Source organism: Schistocerca americana, chromosome 7 (genome assembly GCF_021461395.2).
Source record: "Schistocerca americana isolate TAMUIC-IGC-003095 chromosome 7, iqSchAmer2.1, whole genome shotgun sequence".
In the NCBI taxonomy this organism is placed as follows: domain Eukaryota; kingdom Metazoa; phylum Arthropoda; class Insecta; order Orthoptera; family Acrididae; genus Schistocerca; species Schistocerca americana.
In genome coordinates this window covers 72,041,482-72,063,066 of record NC_060125.1, presented here as the reverse complement: position 1 = coordinate 72,063,066, position 21,585 = coordinate 72,041,482, and the positions used below count along the sequence as shown (strand labels likewise).

The window sequence follows — 21,585 nt, the reverse complement described above, 5'->3', positions numbered from 1 at the left end:
CTTCCGGTGACTTCGAGGCATTCTTTACAACGACCCTCAGCAATGACTGGTGGCCCCAGTAGATGGGCTGCAATGTCCCTGATGGATTTCTTGCTCAGGTGACATCCACGTTCAAAGTCACTGATCTCTCTTTGAAAGACCCATTATAGTGTTGTCGCTCCTCCAGTGGCAATATAATACTCCCCCCATGCTATCACATTGCAGATCAGCCACTCGGGATATCTAGTGATCAGTTGCGCATTGAATAATGGGGGTCCACTTATTTTAAATCAAGTCAGTGTGCTTTGGCCGCTGGGTACTGTTCATCACTATTTAGTCATGAATTACGCGGGAAGAAGTTGAAGGATAACAACCAGCACTACACTTACCAAGCGCACTGGTAGTACAACAAAATGCACATGTAGAGCTCAAAACAGTGTTATGTTACACTCTGTGTTATTATAATGTTTAAACCATCAGTTAAGAAAGATGATGTTTGCGTATCTAAATATATGTAAAACATAATGTGCCTCAGCTTAGTCTAATTGTATCCATATGCAGCCTCTGATTCTGTCTCGCCTTTAGCGTGTACCTGGGGAGGACTAACTTGATGTCAGCTGCTGCATCTGTGGCGTTGCAGTGAGCGGTTGTTACGCTGTTGCTGGAGTATGTTGACAGGTATGTAACAAACTACGCCCAAAGATCTATCATATTTAGCGTGTGGGAGCACTGTAGTTTGTGCGGAAATTGCTTCAGACTGATCAGTACCTTTTTTTACTACGAGAAGAGAGGGTATGCTGTAAGTGATTAACCTTTCATTCCATTCATTCATTCGCTTGCGGTAAGTGTTTACCTCTCAATTAATGCTCGCTGCAGTATTGTCAGTGTTGTCCTTATGGCCAGGCACTCACTGTATTTTTAAATACTAGTTTTAAAATGACATCCTTAAACGGAAACACAGTGCATATGAGACATAAAACTGTTAGGAATTTATCGAAGTAAATACTTGTTATTCTGGACAGTAATTACTTTTCCAGTACTGTTTGGCTCTGACAATACCATTTTATTTATGTTATGTGCCAATATTCACAAGCTGCCCACTGAATAATGTGCAATGTAGTAGTATGCACAAGTGTGTGAGTCTACAACTGAATCAGTAGCATTATTTTGCTTTAAAACGTACCATTAGTATTATGTTCGAAGGCACGCACAAATGAAGTAAAAAATTATGTCTGTAACTTAAGCAAATTTTCTTTGAATTTCCGTGTATGTATGGATTTCTTCAATCGATGGACAATAAATCGCTGTCGACGTGCTATGCTAAGTATTGAGACGATCAGTACGTTTTCGTGGACACTTGGAATTTATATAAAATGGGAGGTATTTTCCATTCATTTGTCGTTCACCTGGTTGAGAAGAGCGTAGTATGAGTAGGAAGCACTCATCAACTGAAAAATAAAACAATGAATAAATTACCACTTGTAATTAAAGAAGCTGAAAACAAAAAATGAATATTACAAACCTGATTTATACAAAAACCATTTTTCATGATTTCATAAAGAACAGTCACAATCGTAAAGCTATTTTTGTGACTAATGTATGTACACGATACATAACTGGCAGCCCTGAAACTCATTCCAAATTTTTTTTTAAATATTCGCTCGATCCTAGTGGCATCTAATGTAACAGTGGTTAACATTTTAACTACTCTTTACACTGAAGAAAAATTTCTCACATTTTCTGGTGTAATGAAAGTAACCAGAAAAGGTACTCAGAGAATGGAAGAAAAGGACAGAAGACGAAGGAATTAGAAGAATTACAGGTGGGGCGAAAGAGGATAATCTGAGTTTTGATTTCCTGGCTTTTGCAGATGTTCGTGCCATCTTTGCTGAATCTGTAGTGTATGCAACAATGAATCTCCTACCAGAAACAGCTTTAAAAGTTGCCCTACATATATCTTTTGAAAAAAATAGAGCACGTGAAAGATGTCAACGAAGCTCTAAACTCTATGGAAACAGATTGTGGTAGAACTAAAAAGGCTACAAAATTTAAATATCTAGGTGAGATAATACAACTGACAAAAGACCTTTATAACAAGAAATCTTTCTCGATAAATTCAAAACTTTAGCACTACAAACTGTCATTAAAGCAGAAAGCCTTTTCTGCATAAGAATGGCTATCGTTAAATACAAATAGTGCAGTGAAATAGGAAAGAAAAAGGAAAACAGTCAATAAAATCTTTTGACCAAAATATGGGAATGGGGAAGGAATAATAAATAAGTTTATGAAACAATAGAGCGAATATCACACACAATGAGGATGAGAAGAGCATAATTCTATGGACGCCTAAAGAGGATAGATGAAAACATGACAACCGCGCGGAGCAGCCTCGCGGTTTGAGCCATAATGTCACGGACTGCGCGGCCCCTCCCGTCCAAGTTCGAGTCCTCCCTCGGGCATCGTCGGTGAGTGTGTTGTTGTTACCATAAGTTAGTTTAAGTAATGTGTAAGTCTTGGGACCGATGACCTCAGTAGTTTGGTCCCTTAGGAATCCACACACATTTCAACATTTGAAAACATGACAGCAAAAAGGATTTTTGACTTCTGTAACAGAAATCCCAAATATCAGTGACATGGATAGAAGAAGTTAAGGCAGACTGAAAATAATGGGGAAGAAATAGGAGAAAGAGAAAGGCTCAGAGCAAATGTAAAATGTTTCATGGGCTTCCAGGAGAAAACAACAAAAGAGGCAGGTGCAGTATGGACAGCAAAAAGGAGCGACAAAAATAGGGAAAGGATGAAAAATAAATGGAAAGAAAGAAAGGAGGAAAGTTATTATATTTGGTCCTTAGCAGACCAAACCAATTTTTAAAAAAGTAACTTTGCTATTGGGAAGAAGCGACAAAAATAGGGAAAGGATGAAAAATAAATGGAAAGAAAGAAAGGAGGAAAGTTATTATATTTGGCCCTTAGCAGACCAAACAAATTTTTAAAAAAGTAACTTTGCTATTGGGAATGTATCTTTAAACAAAGAAGATATACGTATCACTAGAAAACTATAGCAGTAACAATTTCTTAAGAAATTAAAATAACTGCATCAAGATCAAGGCATTCATCAAAGTGTGTAACAGCATGCGTAAATGGAAGTCCTGATATCTTCGTAAGCTTTGCTAGTTCCTGGTGGCGTATAATGTAGCAGTGCTTAAGCTTTTGACTACTCTTTATACAGAAGAGACGTTACTAGCATTTTCTGGTGTAACAGTGACGACTGAAATGAACATACAATAAAGTTTTTAAAAAACACAATGTCAAAATTATACATCTTACTGAAATTAACTATATGCCATAAATTATGCGTTTAGTAAATGATTAGTGTTTGAGAAATATACGCGATCTATAATATTGGGAGTAGTGTTTGCGGTGAAACCGATACCGCGGAAAACAGTGCCTCAAAACGCACATTTACAGTTTTCAACATGGTACTGCTGTCGTAGTAATACACACAGTGTATTAGTGCACGCTGTGACGATTCGCCTAGTGCGACTGTCAACATTAATTTTTAATATTCAAAATATATCAGTCATCACCATTGAATGGGCAAGGCTGCTACAACTGGGGGGATTGGTTTCTACTAACAGCTAGAATACCAGTGTTGCTGAAGTTCTGTATTTGTACGAGCCTCTCGGTTTACGACGGGAGCCGCTACAATCCGTCGGCAGCCAAGAATGCGCAGCAGCTTCGCCTGAATAACTTGTACTGTTATTGGTTCGGATGCATATTGAATAGATCAATGAATCAGGCCATTTTTGTTCGAATCTATAAAGAAAATAATTTAACCCTGAATAATGAAGCAAACGTACCCAAGACTTAAGAGGCGTAATATTTGTATGGAATTACGTATAATGTAAGCCACTTGAGTTACACCAGATACTCTTTGGTTCTTCATGTAGCCAGTAATCGCTTTATGTGATGTGATTGCTGACTGAGCATGGAGTGAAGGTAATTTATGTTGAAACAGTTGTATTGAATTTGGAAGAGGTTTCGTGTTTCAGTGTGAAAATTTATCCGTGGAAACTCTAGAATCTCCGCAGGTCTTTTGACTTTAATCAGTTCTGAAGAGTTTCACCTACTGTTAGATAAAGACATTTCTGTCATTGCCACAATAAATCTTAATAACTGCGCCTTATCATAGGTTTATTTAGGCCCTTTTACTTGGAGCTGTACCTGGATCAGATTTAAGATTAGTTGCGCGTCCATGTTTGGGAAGATCGAAAAGTGCACTGCCTAATGCCGGCTATAATATTAATCTCCCGACGGGGAGGTCGCCAAAATGTCTGAAGTCTCATATATGTCACCAAAATCGAAAGAGATAAGTGAAAATTGCAAAACAGATGTCACATTAACTCGAAGATAGTAATGACTCATTAAAATTTTTGTGAAGTATCTTAGCCTGCACTGGGAGCTTCACTGTTCTAGTTACATATCTACCAACACAGTACAACTACGATGTCGGCTACGTACAGACTTACACTCCTGGAAATTGAAATAAGAACACCGTGAATTCATTGTCCCAGGAAGGGGAAACTTTATTGATCACACTGACAGAACCACAGGCACATAGACACAGGCAACAGAGCATGCACAATGTCGGCACTAGTACAGTGTATATCCACCTTTCGCAGCAATGCAGGCTGCTATTCTCCCATGGAGACGATCGTAGAGATGCTGGATGTAGTCCTGTGGAACGGCTTGCCATGCCATTTCCACCTGGCGCCTCAGTTGGACCAGCGTTCGTGCTGGACGTGCAGACCGCGTGAGACGACGCTTCATCCAGTCCCAAACATGCTCAATGGGGGACAGATCCGCAGATCTTGCTGGCCAGGCTAGTTGACTTACACCTTCTAGAGCACGTTGAGTGGCACGGGATACATGCGGACGTGCATTGTCCTGTTGGAACAGCAAGTTCCCTTGCCGGTCTAGGAATGGTAGAACGATGGGTTCGATGACGGTTTGGATGTACCGTGCACTATTCAGTGTCCCCTCGACGATCACCAGTGGTGTACGGCCAGTGTAGGAGATCGCTCCCCACACCATGATGCCGGGTGTTGGACCTGTGTGCCTCGGTCGTATGCAGTCCTGATTGTGGCGCTCACCTGCACGGCGCCAAACACGCATACGACCATCATTGGCACCAAGGCAGAAGAGACTCTCATCGCTGAAGACGACACGTCTCCATTCGTCTCTCCATTCACGCCTGTCGCAACACCACTGGAGGCGGGCTGCACGATGTTGGGGCGTGAGCGGAAGACGGCCTAACGGTGTGCGGGACCGTAGCCCAGCTTCATGGAGACGGTTGCGAATGGTCCTCGCCGATACCCCAGGAGCAACAGTGTCCCTAATTTGCTGGGAAGTGGCGGTGCGGTCCCCTACGGCACTGCGTAGGATCCTAAGGTCTTGGCGTGCATCCGTGCGTCGCTGCGGTCCGGTCCCAGATCGACGGGCACGTGCACCTTCCGCCGATCACTGGTGACAACATCGATGTACTGTGGAGACCTCACGCCCCACGTGTTGAGCAATTCGGCGGTACGTCCACCCGGCCTCCCGCATGCCCACTATACGCCCTCGCTCAAAGTCCGTCAACTGCACATACGGTTCACGTCCACGCTGTCGCGGCATGCTACCAGTGTTAAAGACTGCGATGGAGCTCCGTATGCCACGGCAAACTGGCTGACACTGACGGTGGCGGTGCACAAATGCCGCGCAGCTAGCGCCATTCGACGGCCAACACCGCGGTTCCTGGTGTGTCCGCTGTGCCGTGCGTGTGATCATTGCTTGTACAGCCCTCTCGCAGTGTCCGGAGCAAGTATGGTGGGTCTGACACACCGGTGTCAATGTGTTCTTTTTTCCATTTCCAGGAGTGTATTTATCAAGTGCAGCTTCATGTTAGGACATACACCTTACTCACTTAGTAATTTTTTGAAGGATAATGCGTGGTTAGATTTACTTTATTTGCAGGATTACATTTTATTTTTGTGAAATTTTCTATTTTCACTAACATCAAAGCTCTAAAATTGTTATCGATACTTGAAAAACAATTCTTCAATGTAGGGCGCTCTCCCAATCAGATACACGTAATCCCTAGATCTATTATTTGGTTACTGCGCCATTGGGTGCACGACTGGTGGTCTGCTTGCCTGAATTGTTGTAGTCTTTTAGCACAGTCCATGAGACACAACTATAACCCAGTGTGAACAAAACAGAGGTGTCTTGCTTCCACTTAAATTAACATATGGCGAACCTGACATTGGATAGAAGTTTGAAATGCAAAAATCCGAATCGTAATTGAATCCCAAAATATCGGGATGTGGTCTTCAACCGAACAGCGTGTTTCAAGCAACACTTTCAGAAAGTGAAGACGTAATAACATCCAACACAAATTTCGTGAAACTACTTCAGGATCCTCAGCAAGCAATCTCCTTTCTTCGGTCTTCCATTTGGTAAACTCAAGTGTTGAGTACTCTTCACCTGTCTGTGTGAACAGCTTTTATACAAAAATTTAGCAAGCTGGACTCAATACTATCGTAAGCATAATATCTGGTACTCCCATATTTACCCATAGTCATTGCCTCATGCTGTTAAAACGTATTATTCCAGCGGATTTCCGAAGATATGCTACTCTTTTGAGAGAACACAACAAGATCTCCAGCAATCGTACGCTGTCACTTTAAATCTTAAAAGAGTACAGTAAGGACATCATACGCAGTGCAATGCTTGTGAAACGGCTGCCAGAAATTCTAATCCTCTTGCAGAATTACAAAGTCGGTGAGAAGCGATAAGACGCGTAAGCCTGCTAAACATCATCTCAGGTAACTGGCTCCAAGTGCGTCCCAGCTGCGACGCAAGACTCGGACTACCCTAAATAGAATCCGAACCGGCCATTAAAGCTGCAACGATGCACTCCAAAAGTGTAAGAAGCTGCTCAATCCTGACTGTGGTTGCGGAGTTAAAAGCCAGGCTATATATCACATTCTCAGTGAAAGCCACATTCGAAGATATCACAGCAATGATGGTTTCCTGCTAGCAATACCACAGCATCCGTGCTGGAATGAAGAACAGGACTTTCAGCTATGAAGCACTTGTAACCTTGTCATCTTCATCGTGTCTGATTTTTATAAATGTATACGTCTGCTTGTAGCTATTGACAACTGTGTGTATCACCCATTAGTTACGTCATAAAATAACAATAATAAACATTATATCACTTGCTTCGATATTTTCTCTTAGATCTGTGAACTTTACTTCACCGAATCTATCATCAGCTAACGTACGAATTGATGTGACTGTGTGAAATCTACAAAACAGTCAGTCATGTTTTCTAACAAGTCTGAGAGGAGACGCTGTTCCACTAGCGCTATGAGGCTGACTGGTGCCCGAGCTACGTGTCAGCTGCATCTAGCACTTCTTGAGAGAGTTTGGAAGAAGTTGGACCTAGAGTACGTAAGAATATTGAGAGAAAACACGTACTGATAATATCACTATGAGTCATGAAAGTCATTTTGTTCTTTTGGAGCAGTTTTTCTGCGCGTGGAGAGAACCCATCCCGAATGAACTGACTGTTGTTAGGAGAAGCCACTATGTCTTACGTACATTATTTAATGTGCCACCTGCTCTGGTGTGTTTCTGAGCGTCGTAGTGAACAAGTAGAGGAAAATATTTGCTTTGCGAGACCGACCAGGGATTAAAAAAGGAAGCAGGCAGCAGCTAATTATCAAATATATACTTTAAGGTCAGTAATGTGTTCATATTATTTACACGAGCTGAAGGATTTCATTATTCTACATTATAGTTGTCTAAATAACGAGTAACTTCTTACATAGAGTGTCTGAAGTGAAACGCGTGCTTCTATAGATGGGTTCTGCACTAACGAAGAATACTATGACAAAAGTTTAGATATTCTGGCGATATTCTTTATGAGCGAACTACAGCAGACATTTGATCATCATATAATAACTGGCCTCATAATGAAGAGAATTATGAAGCAGTGGTTATGTACAGTAACGAAAGGTTCAAATGAATATAGAAAACTGTCAGTTAAGTCTGCGTTTTTTTTTTGTTTTTTTTTTTTCATGGATGACTTTCGTATTAAATGTCATACTGATTTCAGGAGTTGTAAATATAAATGCAGTATCTGGGGGTGAAAAGGCTGCTACTACATCAAAATTTCTTCAAGAGTCAGTCATTATTGCCTTTTTTAAAAAAGAAATGGTTGATGACTTTCTGGCAAAGGCCCTTGCACCTGAACTGTTGTTTTAGTGTGCGAAAAAGTATCATTGCGTCGCCAACATACTGGGTGCTAAGTTATTTGTGTACAGCGTGACGACGAAGCGGTGCACAGGAAGTGTATGACAACTGTTAGCTTAAGATAATCCTTAATACAGTTTGCCATAGCCATATAACTAGTCTCACATACTTTCCTCCGTAACGAGTTTTGTGCACATTCATAACCGCCCAGGTAATAAATGGGTAAATCAAAGAAATGTTCAAAAGTTATGAGTGACCCTCAGAATTTACTTACGTATTTTGAAGCATAAGATTGAGTGTCAACTTTCTATGAAGTCCCTGGATTCAGATATTCTTGAGAAGCAAATTGTTAACCAAGTGCTGCAAATATTCAGTGAATATGTTGTATGGGAACAGAAGAACATGTTACATTATGAAATTTCAGCGAGACAGAATAGATACTTACTATTTTCACAGATTAGGTGATATTTTGGTTACTGCCGAAGGACAACATGGAAGTCGAAAAATCTGTCTTAGCTTTCAGACCTGTTAGTTTTTTGTTCAGGGGTAACAGGACACGTCAGGTATGTTTCAAGGGCAGGATTGGTAACTCGGAGCTCAGGTTGAGAGAAACACATCTGTTGTCAAGATGGGGCAGACAAAGATGAAAGGGGACATGTCACAGGGAGCAGGTGGTGGAAGATAGAACATTCGTAAGCACTGTGACACATTCATGCCCGAGAGAATAGGAAGACAGCGTGGGAAGTAGAGGTGGAGTAAGAAGAAGAGGAGTGGGAAGTGAGGAAAGAGTGAGAAGAGGTGTATGATAACTTAACAGATAGGTATGACAAATAAATTTTCGAATAAATATTTAAGGAAATTTTACAAAAAAAGAAAAAATAAGAAAAGTAAATGTAAGCTACTTTTCTGATTTACCATTACATCGTTATTCACAACAGATATGGCTCAGTTTTTGCAATAGCTACCGGCTGTAATAGATACAGCAGCAAAATTTTGTGTACGAGTACGTCTGGTATTTCGATGTCGTCTGTGCTAAGTCTTGTGCACCGAACTGTTTCCACTAGCTTCTTACCAACGTCGTAGCATTGTATGCGTGTGTTATTTTACTTCATAACCTAAAACATGAATTTCATTGCGAATGATGTTGTCAGTCACTGGGTAGATAAATTGTAATTCTTCTTAAGTATGGCAACGGTTTTACCGCAGTGGATATACCGCTTCCCGTCAGATCACCGAAGTTAAGTACTGTCGCGCGTGGCCGGCACTTGGATGGGTGACCATCCGGATCGCCATGGGATGTTACCATTTTTCGGGGTGCACTCAGCCTCGTGATGGCAATTGAGGAGCTACTCGAGCGAATAGTAGCGGCTCCGGTCAAAGAAAACCATCATACCGACCTGGAGAGCGGTGTGCTGACCACACGCCCCTCCTATCCGCATCCTCATCTGATCCCGATAGGCCACTTGTGCCCTGCAGACGGAGTGCTATGTGCGTATTAGGTATAGTTCAGGGCTATGTCGGTTTTCTTCATTTTTGATGTTTGTTTGTGAGAGAATGGTACTCTCGATATTTCATCATTCAGATATGCCGAATGTCTCATCGGGGAATTTGTCGAGAAGATCATTTCTGAAAACAAAGTTCCTAAAACGTTATACGCAGCTTCTACCTCAATACCCTTAGATTTAAACGCCTTAGGTGCTATGTTTATCCTTGTAGTACTTTACATTGAAAAACGATTTTGTTCTTAAGAGGAATTGCTACATTTCTTTCCTTACTTGTAAGAATTATGTTCATTAATATCTATTTTAGTGCACAGATGCGTAGTATGTGCCAGCGCAACCCATTGAACTTAGTTTCTTTAGCGTTATCTCGGAAGCACTCATGAAGCAAGGTTTTAAATACTTGCAACGCAGCACCGAGAGAACAAAATATCGTATACGCCAGCTGTTCCGAAATAATTACCAGATTCACGGTCAGCGTTTACAGTTCCTTTAAGAACTAAATTTAAATTATTACCTTATACCATTTCACGCAATTGCAGACGCCGCTCATGAATGATGCCCTGACACAGCCTAGGCCATAAAACTTGCTCATATCTAGGCTCTTTCGTTCTATGTACTGTAATAACTTATTTTCAGATCCTGCTGCTCACTGATCTTTGAGCTGAGTGAAGGATGTCGTCGAGACTCATGGGGTTTTGCCCCACATGTTTCACTCTCATTAAGTCCTGCTCTTATACACTCCTGGAAATGGAAAAAAGAACACATTGACACCGGTGTGTCAGACCCACCATACTTGCTCCGGACACTGCGAGAGGGCTGTACAAGCAATGATCACACACACGGCACAGCGGACACACCAGGAACCGCGGTGTTGGCCGTCAAATGGCGCTAGCTGCGCAGCATTTGTGCACCGCCGCCGTCAGTGTCAGCCAGTTTTCCGTGGCATACGGAGCTCCATCGCAGTCTTTAACACTGGTAGCATGCCGCGACAGCGTGGACGTGAACCGTATGTGCAGTTGACGGACTTTGAGCGAGGGCGTATAGTGGGCATGCGGGAGGCCGGGTGGACGTACCGCCGAATTGCTCAACACGTGGGGCGTGAGGTCTCCTCAGTACATCGATGTTGTCGCCAGTGGTCGGCGGAAGGTGCACGTGCCCGTCGACCTGGGACCGGACCGCAGCGACGCACGGATGCACGCCAAGACCGTAGGATCCTACGCAGTGCCGTAGGGGACCGCACCGCCACTTCCCAGCAAATTAGGGACACTGTTGCTCCTGGGGTATCGGCGAGGACCATTCGCAACCGTCTCCATGAAGCTGGGCTACGGTCCCGCACACCGTTAGGCCGTCTTCCGCTCACGCCCCAACATCGTGCAGCCCGCCTCCAGTGGTGTCGCGACAGGCGTGAATGGAGGGACGAATGGAGATGTGTCGTCTTCAGCGATGAGAGTCGCTTCTGCCTTGGTGAAAATGATGGTCGTATGCGTGTTTGGCGCCGTGCAGGTGAGCGCCACAATCAGGACTGCACACGATCGAGGCACACAGGGCCAACACCCGGCATCATGGTATGGGGAGCGATCTCCTACACTGGCCGTACACCACTGGTGATCGTCGAGGGGACACTGAATAGTGCACGATACATCCAAACCGTCATCGAACCCATCGTTCTACCATTCCTAGACCGGCAAGGGAACTTGCTGTTCCAACAGGACAATGCACGTCCGCATGTATCCCGTGCCACCCAACGTGCTCTAGAAGGTGTAAGTCAACTACCCTGGCCAGCAAGATCTCCGGATCTGTCCCCCATTGAGCATGTTTGGGACTGGATGAAGCGTCGTCTCACGCGGTCTGCACGTCCAGCACGAACGCTGGTCCAACTGAGGCGCAAGGTGGAAATGGCATGGCAAGCCGTTCCACAGGACTACATCCAGCATCTCTACGATCGTCTCCATGGGAGAACAGCAGCCTGCATTGCTGCGAAAGGTGGATATACACTGTACTAGTGCCGACATTGTGCATGCTCTGTTGCCTGTGTCTATGTGCCTGTGGTTCTGTCAGTGTGATCATGTGATGTATCTGACCCCAGGAATGTGTCAATAAAGTTTCCGCTTCCTGGGACAATGAATTCACGGTGTTCTTATTTCAATTTCCAGGAGTGTAGATGGATAGCTACTTTAACGTAATGTGGTGAACAGTTCCAGCACGTCCGCTAGGATTAAACAACGAGCATCGACCAGCAGTTTACGAGAATACAGGCGGTCGCAGCAGCGGGGCACAACGTTTTCAAGCCCTCAGTTTGAAAGAGGCAATCGGAGAGTTTCATGAATCCGTCCCCAACCAGAAAAATCTTACGAAAAGCGTGTCATACGATACAGTAACAACACGGAGCAACGGAAACAGTTACAAGGTAAGGCATAAACGAATACCAGAGATCTCACAATACGTGGAACCCGAAACACAGGCGTCAAATTGATTGCACCTTTCCGCTGACACACGGTGTAAATTCTCAGACGCATTAAGAATCTGAAATTAATATGGACATCAAAAGAGCAGGTACATTTAAAATAATCTGTTTTTGCAAAGCAGTTGTCACGACTTGTCTGAAGCAGTTTGTGTGCTAGGTGGTAGCCTTTAAATCGGCCGCGGTCCGGCAGTATACGTCGGACCCGCGTGTCGCCACTGTCAGTGATTGCAGACCGAGCGCCGCCACACGGCAGGTCTAGAGAGACGTCCTAGCACTCGCCCCAGTTGTACAGCCGACTTTGCTAGCGATGGTTCACTGACAAATTACGCTTTCATTTGCCGAGACGATAGTTAGCAAAGCCTTCAACTACGTCATTTGCTACAACCTAGCAAGGCGCCATTATCATTTGCTATTTATCTTGTGATGCATGTACCGTCAGACCGATGTTCACCAATTGTGGATTAAAGTTAAGTATTCCAACAGCTACGTACTTTATTTTCTAGACTCAAATCCTTTAACTGTTCCAGACCTCACGCCAGCCTGCGTGAGCTTAAACGCGTGCCTTTCGGCTTCACCTCCCAGTGGACTGGCTGTCTTGCCAAGTCACAACAGTTTGCATTGGAGACGCCTTGAATTTATGAACCTTGTGATTAGAGGAAAATCGGAATACTGTAAATTCTGCTTTTTGTGACGAAGTTTCTATGCCGCGGGCACTTCTGCATTTGTTTAGGCATATCACGCGCTGCGATTCGAGTGTATCTGCATGTTGTCTTGATATACGCGTTTGCCGTGCGTATATCATAACATGTTTTTGTAAAGATTTGTCACGCATCTTAGACGAATTTCTCTAATTAAGCTTTTTCGTCTCCTTAGTCCTATATTAGCGGAGCTCGCTGGAAGCGAAATCTCACAAATTGTTATCAGATCCAGTTATAGCAAATTATAAATTTATATATGAAGATAGTAACTGTTCTCAAAAGAACAGATACACTGACGACCGTGCCGCTTCTCTAGAATTAATGATAATGAATTGAAACGCTGAGCTGCCGACAGGTGTTGTTGATATACCTCGATGTGGACAGCTGAAAATGTGTGCCCCAAGCGGGACCCAAACCCGGAATCTCCTGCTTACACGGCAGACGCTCTCTCTGTCTGAGCCACCGAGGATACACGTGCATAGCGCGCGACTGAAGGGCCTTATCTTTTGCACGCTTCCCGTGAGACCCACATTCCCAACTGTCCATAATTCTACATATGTAATGTACCCAGTAGATATTTGGCCAACCACTCATTACTCGCGCGCACTTGAACTGAGGGTTTCAATTAATTATCATTTATCCTAGAGAAGCTGCACGGTCATGAATGGTATCTGCACTTTCGAGAACAGCTACTATCTTCATATATATAGTTAAAAGCTATCCGGCCATTGACCTTCGTCTGTGCGAATGCACACAGGTCGCCCGAACTCTTACGGGAATCGCCAAAGTGTGCACGAGTAATGAGTGGATGTGCAAATATCTATTAGGTACATTATATATGTAGAGTGTGTGTGTGTGTGTGTGTTGGGGTTTATGGGCGCTCAACATCGAGGTCATCAGCGCCCTGACACACATTAAAAGGAACGAATGTGGAGAGACCTAATAAAACTGAAAAACACATTCAAAGAAAACAGGAAAAGAGGGAAAGTACTACATAAGGAAGTATAACCGAAGGGAAGGGAAAACATAGCAACAAGAATGACACAGGAATGTGTCATTGGCTGGCCACTTACAGAAAAGATGGGCGAGCTTGTCACACAGTGAGCAAATTAAAATCCGCTCCCTAAAATCTTTGTAAAAACATCTGACAAGGCACAGAACTTTAAAACTTTAACCACATTCGTCCGAGTGTTGCCTAAAAGAGTTGGCAGGTCCGCTGGCAAATCAGCCGAGGCCCGCTGGTCAGAAAATAAAACACAATCCAGTAAAATGTGGCATATATGTAGAATTGTGGACAGTTGGGAATGTGGGTTTTACGGGATGCGTGCAAGGGATAAGTCCCTGCAGTCGCGCTATTCATCTGTGTACTCGCTGGGTCAGATGGATAGAGCGTCTACCATGAAAGGCGGAGATCCCGGGTTCGATTGCCAGTCACAGGACACATTTTCAGCTCTCCCCATCGAGGTATATCAACAACACCTGTCGGCAGCTGAGGGTTTCAATTAATTATCATTTAAATTATAAATTGATACCTATCACTGCCAAAATTGGTGATAGAACGATACTGTGCGCAATAGACCTGACCATACAGTCGTCAATTCTCAATGCGGTGTTTTATTTCAGTGACATATAACTTATGTTCCAGGTAGTACGAATGAAGCATTGTGTAGATGACGAGATCATGTAAGGCCCACGATAAATATATCACTGTCAACGTAGGCAGCAATATTTCTTATAATCGTTCGCCTTCCTGTGGCATCGCCACTCACGAGCTGTTTATCAAGAAATCTGAACCAGTATTTTGTACATCACTGTATCGGTAAGTCCTATTGGGGAAAACTTTTCTGTTGTGTTTAGCAGCAGTGATGTGCAACGGTTTCTGGGAAACTTTAATCTCTCCATTAATATTTTTCGAAAGTTCATGCTATGGTTACAATCTTCTCTTCTTTTCTCTCCTTTCAGTACCATTTCAAGGAGTGAATGCTGACCCGTTCCCAAACCAAAGAATGTAAAAGGAACTGTCGTATCCATTACTGGACGTCGCATACCTCATTTTCCAGTTTGCCTAATATGTAATGCCTGCCATGGCACAGGCTCTCGAATTACATCATACGGTGTAGTCATCCTACTTTCTTTTTCGATTAGTGTCTCATCTCGTCAGTCATTGTGGTTTTTATGTCCTGCTCTTGTCTTATATCTTCGATCCACATCCTGCAATCAGAATCCACAGCTCAACTAATTCGATTCGTCGTTCACTTCCTTTTTTGGGGAATCCACTTTTAAACTGCCATAAATGAGAGCAGGCTTAGATACCCAGCTGTGTAGTCTTAGTGTTATCTCTTTCCACAAAGTTCTGTCTAGATACCTTTTTATACAGTCATTTGTGGCATTATATTTCTGCATATTTTGAACCACATCTTAATTAGTTCTGTGTATCGTTATCTCTTTCCCGATGTATTTCAACAAATGACTGTCTTTGCTGTTCTTATATCATCTTTTTCATCTGCCCTTACTTTGTCTTATTGATAGATTCAACCATTGTTGAATTTCAATGCATTTTGTTACAATGCCAATTTACTGTCTGCTAGAAGGACTTGCTCGCTTGAAAATAAAGAGCTGTTAATAAATTTGTTCCTTCCCAGAACTATTTTGTTAGGGTTTTGAGGATTCTACTCTTCTCGACCTTTGTTTGGATGTATATAAAACTGATTGATGAGAGACCAAAACCTATCTTTTAGTCCTTGGTTTACAGTACAGATCTCTTATCTTTTGGCAGCTGACGGGAGCTTCTCTCTGACTATGTATTTTGCCGTTTTGTGGTCAGCAGTAGACACTGCATGTTTTCCAGGTCCTGATCCAGTCATCTTGTTGGTACTCGTCGACAGTAGCAAAACTTGGGATGTAACAGCTACTGCGAATCAGCGTTTGATATATCCACTTCGTTGTTAATCTAGAAAGATCTTGACCAATACGGCTTGTATCCAGTAAAATAAGCAGATACGTTGCAACTGTTTCCTCAACGAGATGTTGTCGTTGGATGCTCTGGTATCTGATACCAGATGGCAATGGAAAAGTCGTTTCACGATAGTAACTGTTGCAATAACCTTAATGACCCAGTTGAGATAAAGAGAGGAACTAGGTGTGTGGTGTCTACACAGTCTGTCTCCTTACGACACAAGTCGTCACCATAGTGTCAGATGGCATCCTGAAAATATCCAAGCTCGCGTGGATCAGGACGCGTCCGATAAATCCTGCCACTTAGGCCAGTGGTAGCATGACACTCTGAGTGACTATGCAATATGTGCATTGCAGTTATTAAATTGCCCGATAAAAGAAAAGGTTCCAGTTCGATTCCTGATCGAGTGAGCAGTTTTTGCTTCACCTAGAATCAGTTTCACACCTCATAAATGCCGCTAAGTTGCGCTGTATAAATACGTCCGACAGCAGTAACCGAATTACACCATCCAGTCAGATGAATATGACCGGCTGCCACAACCCTAACAAACCACCTTTTTCAGCGCGGACCATTATGAGACGAGCGGGAAGGCTCTCAGTAAGGTTCTGAAAGGTACCGAAAGGGATGAGGAACCATGCAATTCCAGTGGTACTGATAGAGATTAGGAACCATGCCAACTCGAGTGCTGTGCCTAGCAGGTTTCTAACTTGAGGACCCGTGGTGCGAAAACCCCGATCGAGGTGGTCCGAGAGAATTTCGACTGGGTTTAGGCCTAAATCCGGTGAGGTTGGTAGCTAGGGGAGTACAGTCAACAAATCCTGGTGCTTTTCCAGCCACGCACGTACATTGTGGCCTGTGTCCCATATTGCAGTGGCCTGCTGGTAGATGCCAACGTGCCTAGGAAAAAGAAACTACAGTTAGGGGCGGACACGGTTCCCTAAAGTAGATACGTAATTGTATTAATCCATTGTGCTTAACAGTCCATAATGCGCCCTCCTCTGGCGCAGGTACTTCGACAATAGTTGCACAGTGTCTGCTTCCAGACATTTCACGCCGTACACACCAGCGGCCATCTGTCACATGGGCGTAAAATGTGGTTCACCTGTCGCCACTAAGTGAACATCCACTTACGGTAATGTTGTGCAAATTCCTGCCTTCGTTGTGGATGAACTGCAATCAGCATGGCAGCATGATTCAGGCGCATGCCGCAGAGGCCCATACGCAGCAACGCCAGCTGGACAGTCGCTGAGGGGGCAATACTGGTAGCCTCTTGATTCATTTGGGCTGTCAGTTGCAAAACAGTTGCGCGTCTATTCACCCATGCATATTTCCGCTATCGTCAATCACCCATGTCGTCAAGGACCCATGGTACATCACGGTGGACTCGGCGCCGGTTTTGGGTAGCCCCATTTTGGCACCCACGGTATTCTTTAACTACGGCTCCAATCGAACAGTTTACAAACTTAGTCGTTTCCTTCCGAAATGCCCCACCCTTGGCCCAAGAAGCCAAGGATTGTGCCCTTGTGGACGTCAGAACTACCACTCGTTTTCCACATTACGTCAGCGACTGCACTGTCTACGTCATCCCGATATGCTTCATATACGCCGTCCACTTCTGATCCTGACACCTGCCGTCTGTGAGTGGGTGATTGCGCGTTGACGTCGAGCATAATCGGTGGTGACATTAAGATAACTAGACCATGTAACTGCAAGATATAATAAAACCTTGAGAGCGTCATATTTGTATAGCATTAACAGGAAGCGCGCTGCACCAGTACCACTGTTTGTCGTCAGTCAACTGATCACGAACGGTGACTGAACCTTCAATTACGCACAGGTGTTTTGATATCTCATGTTAACCTGACATCGCATACAGCTTAATTACCATGTTACACTTACCCGGACAAACGTTTCTCGTGAGACGTAGTAGAATTTGCCGGCGGTCAGTCCCAGAGGCCTCTGAGTCCTGCAGATGATGAACACCAGGGCGCGCTGCAGGTCTGGAGGAGCCCCAGGCCAGCCGCAGTAGTAGGCGGACTTCGCAAGGCGAGAGTTCTGCAAGCGAGTGTGCTACATGTTTAAGTAAACTGACAAGATCGCATGCCTTTCACAATTTCATTATGTGGCAAACAGAAGCTTGTGTACATACTATCACAGATTATCAGTACTGGTGTACTAGCGTGGCTCGTAGCCGTAAACAATTTGACCGAAAGGAGAAACTTTTCTGCTCCTACTCTCTAACTCTGCTGCTCTCAACACACAGTTGGTGGCACTGACTAACCTTGTTCTAAAGTTCTATTGTTCACATTTTCGAGCGATTCCTTTCTTCATTCCAAAGGAAGTTATGTTGATCCTGAAAAGTAGTTTTAGTCAGATGTGCATACTGTTTAGTTCTATTTCGCTTTGACCAGTTCACTGAAAACCCCGTCTGAAGTGTGAAGACTGAACAGGTGTGCTATACCGCCTGGCTAGAAGAAAAAATTGTGGTTGAAAAAGCGTAGTAAAATGTAGAAATAAATCACGACATTGAAAGATGTGAGTGGTCCTACCGTGTAGATACTTTGTTTCTTCGCGTGGCCAACGTTCCTCTCTCAGGTCATTCAAAGGTCTCTCGTGGTAATTCGCCCAGTTTTACATGCGGATGTCTCATATCGCCGTTTATGCGATGTTATGTTTTAAGACCATCTGTCTGTGATTTTCAGCGTTGAAAATCATTAACTCCCTTCGTTAGTTGTTCATTCAAATTGCCGACTGTTAAATTTGAAATCGATAGCTCTATGTTCTTTTTTTCCCTTTATCTCATTTTATACTGTATGTAACAGATTTAAGTGGAGATATTGTGATCATTGGTACCTTAATAGCTACCCACTTCAGTGTGTTACTTTTTTTTCTGCATCTAAGAGTCTTCTGTCAAAAACGTCATATAATTCACTAGATGATGTTTCCGGCACAGTTGTAACTGCACCTCTACCTAAGAGAACACGGTAGGTGCCATAACACGATTTCCCAGGAACTTCGCTCGGTGGAAGAGGAGCCAAAATAGGCGCAAACGTCTCTCGGCTTGTCCGTAAATACTCAATCGTTTTTTACAAAACGGCGATCAAAACTTTCGATGTGATTTAGATGCTACTGGTAGCATAATGGCTTGCGACGCGGAATTTCAGTTCTGCGTGTCCAGTTACGAACTTGATTATTGCACTTCAATTTCATTTTATTTTACTTTATTTTTTATTGTTTACCTACCAATGTGCATAGAAGTTCTGTGCACAAATGTTTCTTATCAAGTAAGGGGATAAGAGGCCATTATACTGTAAAATTACAGCTGTATTTCACAATAATTGTCATACATTTATCGTATAACATATTTTTGTATGATATTTTCAGTGGTTAAAGCTTTTTTAAACTTTCATTTTTTTAATTTCTTCTTGTAGTTTACTCTTCAGGAAGATTTGTTGCATTTCTTTGGTTTATACCGGTCGTAGAAGCATACGAAACAAAGAAATTGCGAACACCACAAGCATTTCACAGAGACAAAGCAACATATCTCCGTATGAATCTCATTCAACGAAGAAACGTCATTGTCACCCCTGAAGATTTCACACTCTGACAAAAATTTCGTATGATACGCTTCTTGTTTCCGATAAATGGTGCTTGCATTTCATTATTAATCTAGATATACAAGAATAAACCAGATTCAATAGACATACAATTAGAAGACGAGTGAGGATGATGTTATTCCATATACACTGGAAAACCTTCGAACACCAAGCACAAAATTGTGAAGTCACAAAAAAGCCACTGTCGTACCGCTTCGATTAGACTGTTGATCCACTAAAAGACACATCCCGTATCTCGGAAACATTGACCGCCAAGATATCTTTATTTTGATATCCCTTCCACGGATCGAATTTTCTAGGAAATGGTGTTATGTTACTTGCTGTGTTCTCCTGATAAGTGAATTTGGCCTGTCAGTATAGACTATATGTTTCGCATCCTTGCATCCACCTTTCGTCACCTGGCCTGCTGCCCATTAATAGTTTGCCGTTGCTACATGTAATTGGAGGTAAAGCCAATCTAAAAACATGTTGGTCCAAATAGCGATAATTATTAATCTAAAAATGACTTAAGTACTGATGTAACGTCGTTCAGTAAATTCTCCTCAATCACCAATAAAAATTTCTGCTCTTGCACACTTAATATGCTGCATAAAGTAAAAAGAAAAAAACGAAAAAATTTATTACGTTTTTCGTAGAAAAAGGCAAACAAGATTCATTCTAAATCGTGGAACATCTGTTCACGGTATTTTTTTATTATGATGTAGTTAGATGGAAACTTGACCGCAGTGCTTACATGCAGATCGCAAGATAATGAATCTCCGTTGTAAGAACAATTTACTTTCGTTATTTTTTTTGTATATATGTGAGAAAATCATGGAAAATAAAAAGTTCACTCAAAGCAAGGAAACGAACCGTGATGGTGGATTTCACTAAAGAATATATATGTAACAATTTACCTGATATAATATGTCATCGGCGTACCAGCAATACATGAATATCTCGTATATAACGACTCCTAAGTATGCTTGTAACAGTAGAAGTGCTGCTATGTTTTCTGTGTTCTGTAACACGAAAGATTTACCAAATTGCGATAGAAAAGATTTTATAAAACATAGAAATGTATCTCTAATAGAAGCATAGGCAATAGTCACACACCACTGAGCCAGTGCCTACCGCCAAAACAAAGCTTTAACAAAGGCAGCACGTACCTTAGAGCTTTGGAATAGAGTGACGCAAATAATAACAGTAGCTCCAGTGAACTGAAGCAGGACGATTTTGCTCAGCAACCTTTCAATTTCTTTAATGAAACTGTAAATGAAAAGACGGGATTGAAGAAGACGTTGCACATAACATGCATTTTTTATTTTGGAATGTTTCCACGATGAAAACGGATTCAGCACTAAGCTCTCTCGAATCAACGTATTTTATCACACATAGTCTTCCAGTGCATACTTACTCAATGACGTCCTGATGGTGCCTGATCCAGTTACAGAGATCTTCCCACATCGTTTCTCCACTGGAATCTTTGTCCAAGTCTTCCTCCTGCACCTTTTGTTGTTTGTGAACGTCATCACCGTGATTCCCAATAATTTTACCAACGCGTCTCAATTTAGCATTGAGAACCTCCAGCTGACCAGCTGCGTGAATTATAATGCAAACAAAAAGCAGGTCGAGGCACATCGCCATGAAGAAACTGTACTGCATGCTGAAGTACTGCAGTACGCTTAGTATCTCGTAGGCGGGAGTCTCAGTGTCCCTGCTGGTGTACCAGGCAGTGGCTGGCAGTTCCCTCTCTGGTGGAAAGATGCCGAACTTCCGCATGATGGTGGGAATGATGGCCCAGACTCCAGGTGAAGACCCTCCCAGAAACGTCATGTACAGCGTAATAGTTCTCGCCGATCTGTACGACGTATCGAGGATAGAGATTATTTCTGTATCACCGGTTTTGCTTTGTTCTGCCCTGGTATCATCTATTTTCTGTACCATTCGAAAGAAATCCTCCTGTTTTAAAACGAAGGTAAAGAATTTTACTAGTCCAAGAATTGTGGTAATAAGAAGACATGTATCGTGGGTGATTTTGTCCATGTTTCCTCGGAAGTACCACAGGGCTTGAACTTGAGCGAAGAGG

At 42.9% G+C, this 21,585-nt stretch overlaps 1 protein-coding gene across 1 annotated transcript; it reads right to left on the bottom strand.

Annotated features, from left to right (window-relative positions):
• Positions 1–1,062: 1,062 nt before the first annotated feature.
• Positions 1,063–21,278, bottom strand: LOC124622715 (odorant receptor Or2-like). The gene is made up of 5 exons (XM_047148506.1): positions 20,914–21,278; positions 20,666–20,765; positions 20,414–20,518; positions 17,800–17,955; positions 1,063–1,427 (listed from the first exon to the last, which is right to left on the bottom strand). The coding sequence occupies exons 1-5, from the start codon at positions 21,276–21,278 to the stop codon at positions 1,371–1,373; spliced, it is 783 nt and encodes a 260-aa protein (XP_047004462.1). The 3' UTR covers positions 1,063–1,370.
• Positions 21,279–21,585: the final 307 nt, after the last annotated feature.

Excerpts from the sequence above, each read along its gene's own strand:
- LOC124622715 (XM_047148506.1), bottom strand. The coding sequence starts at position 21,278 with ATGCGGAAGTTCGGCATCTTTCCACCAGAGAGGGAACTGCCAGCCACT. Across the intron at positions 20,519-20,665 it reads CTCTATTCCAAAGCTCTAAG|AACACAGAAAACATAGCAGC; the intron begins GTACGTGCTGCC and ends TTCGTGTTACAG. Across the intron at positions 17,956-20,413 it reads CCGATGACATATTATATCAG|AACTCTCGCCTTGCGAAGTC; the intron begins GTAAATTGTTAC and ends ACTCGCTTGCAG.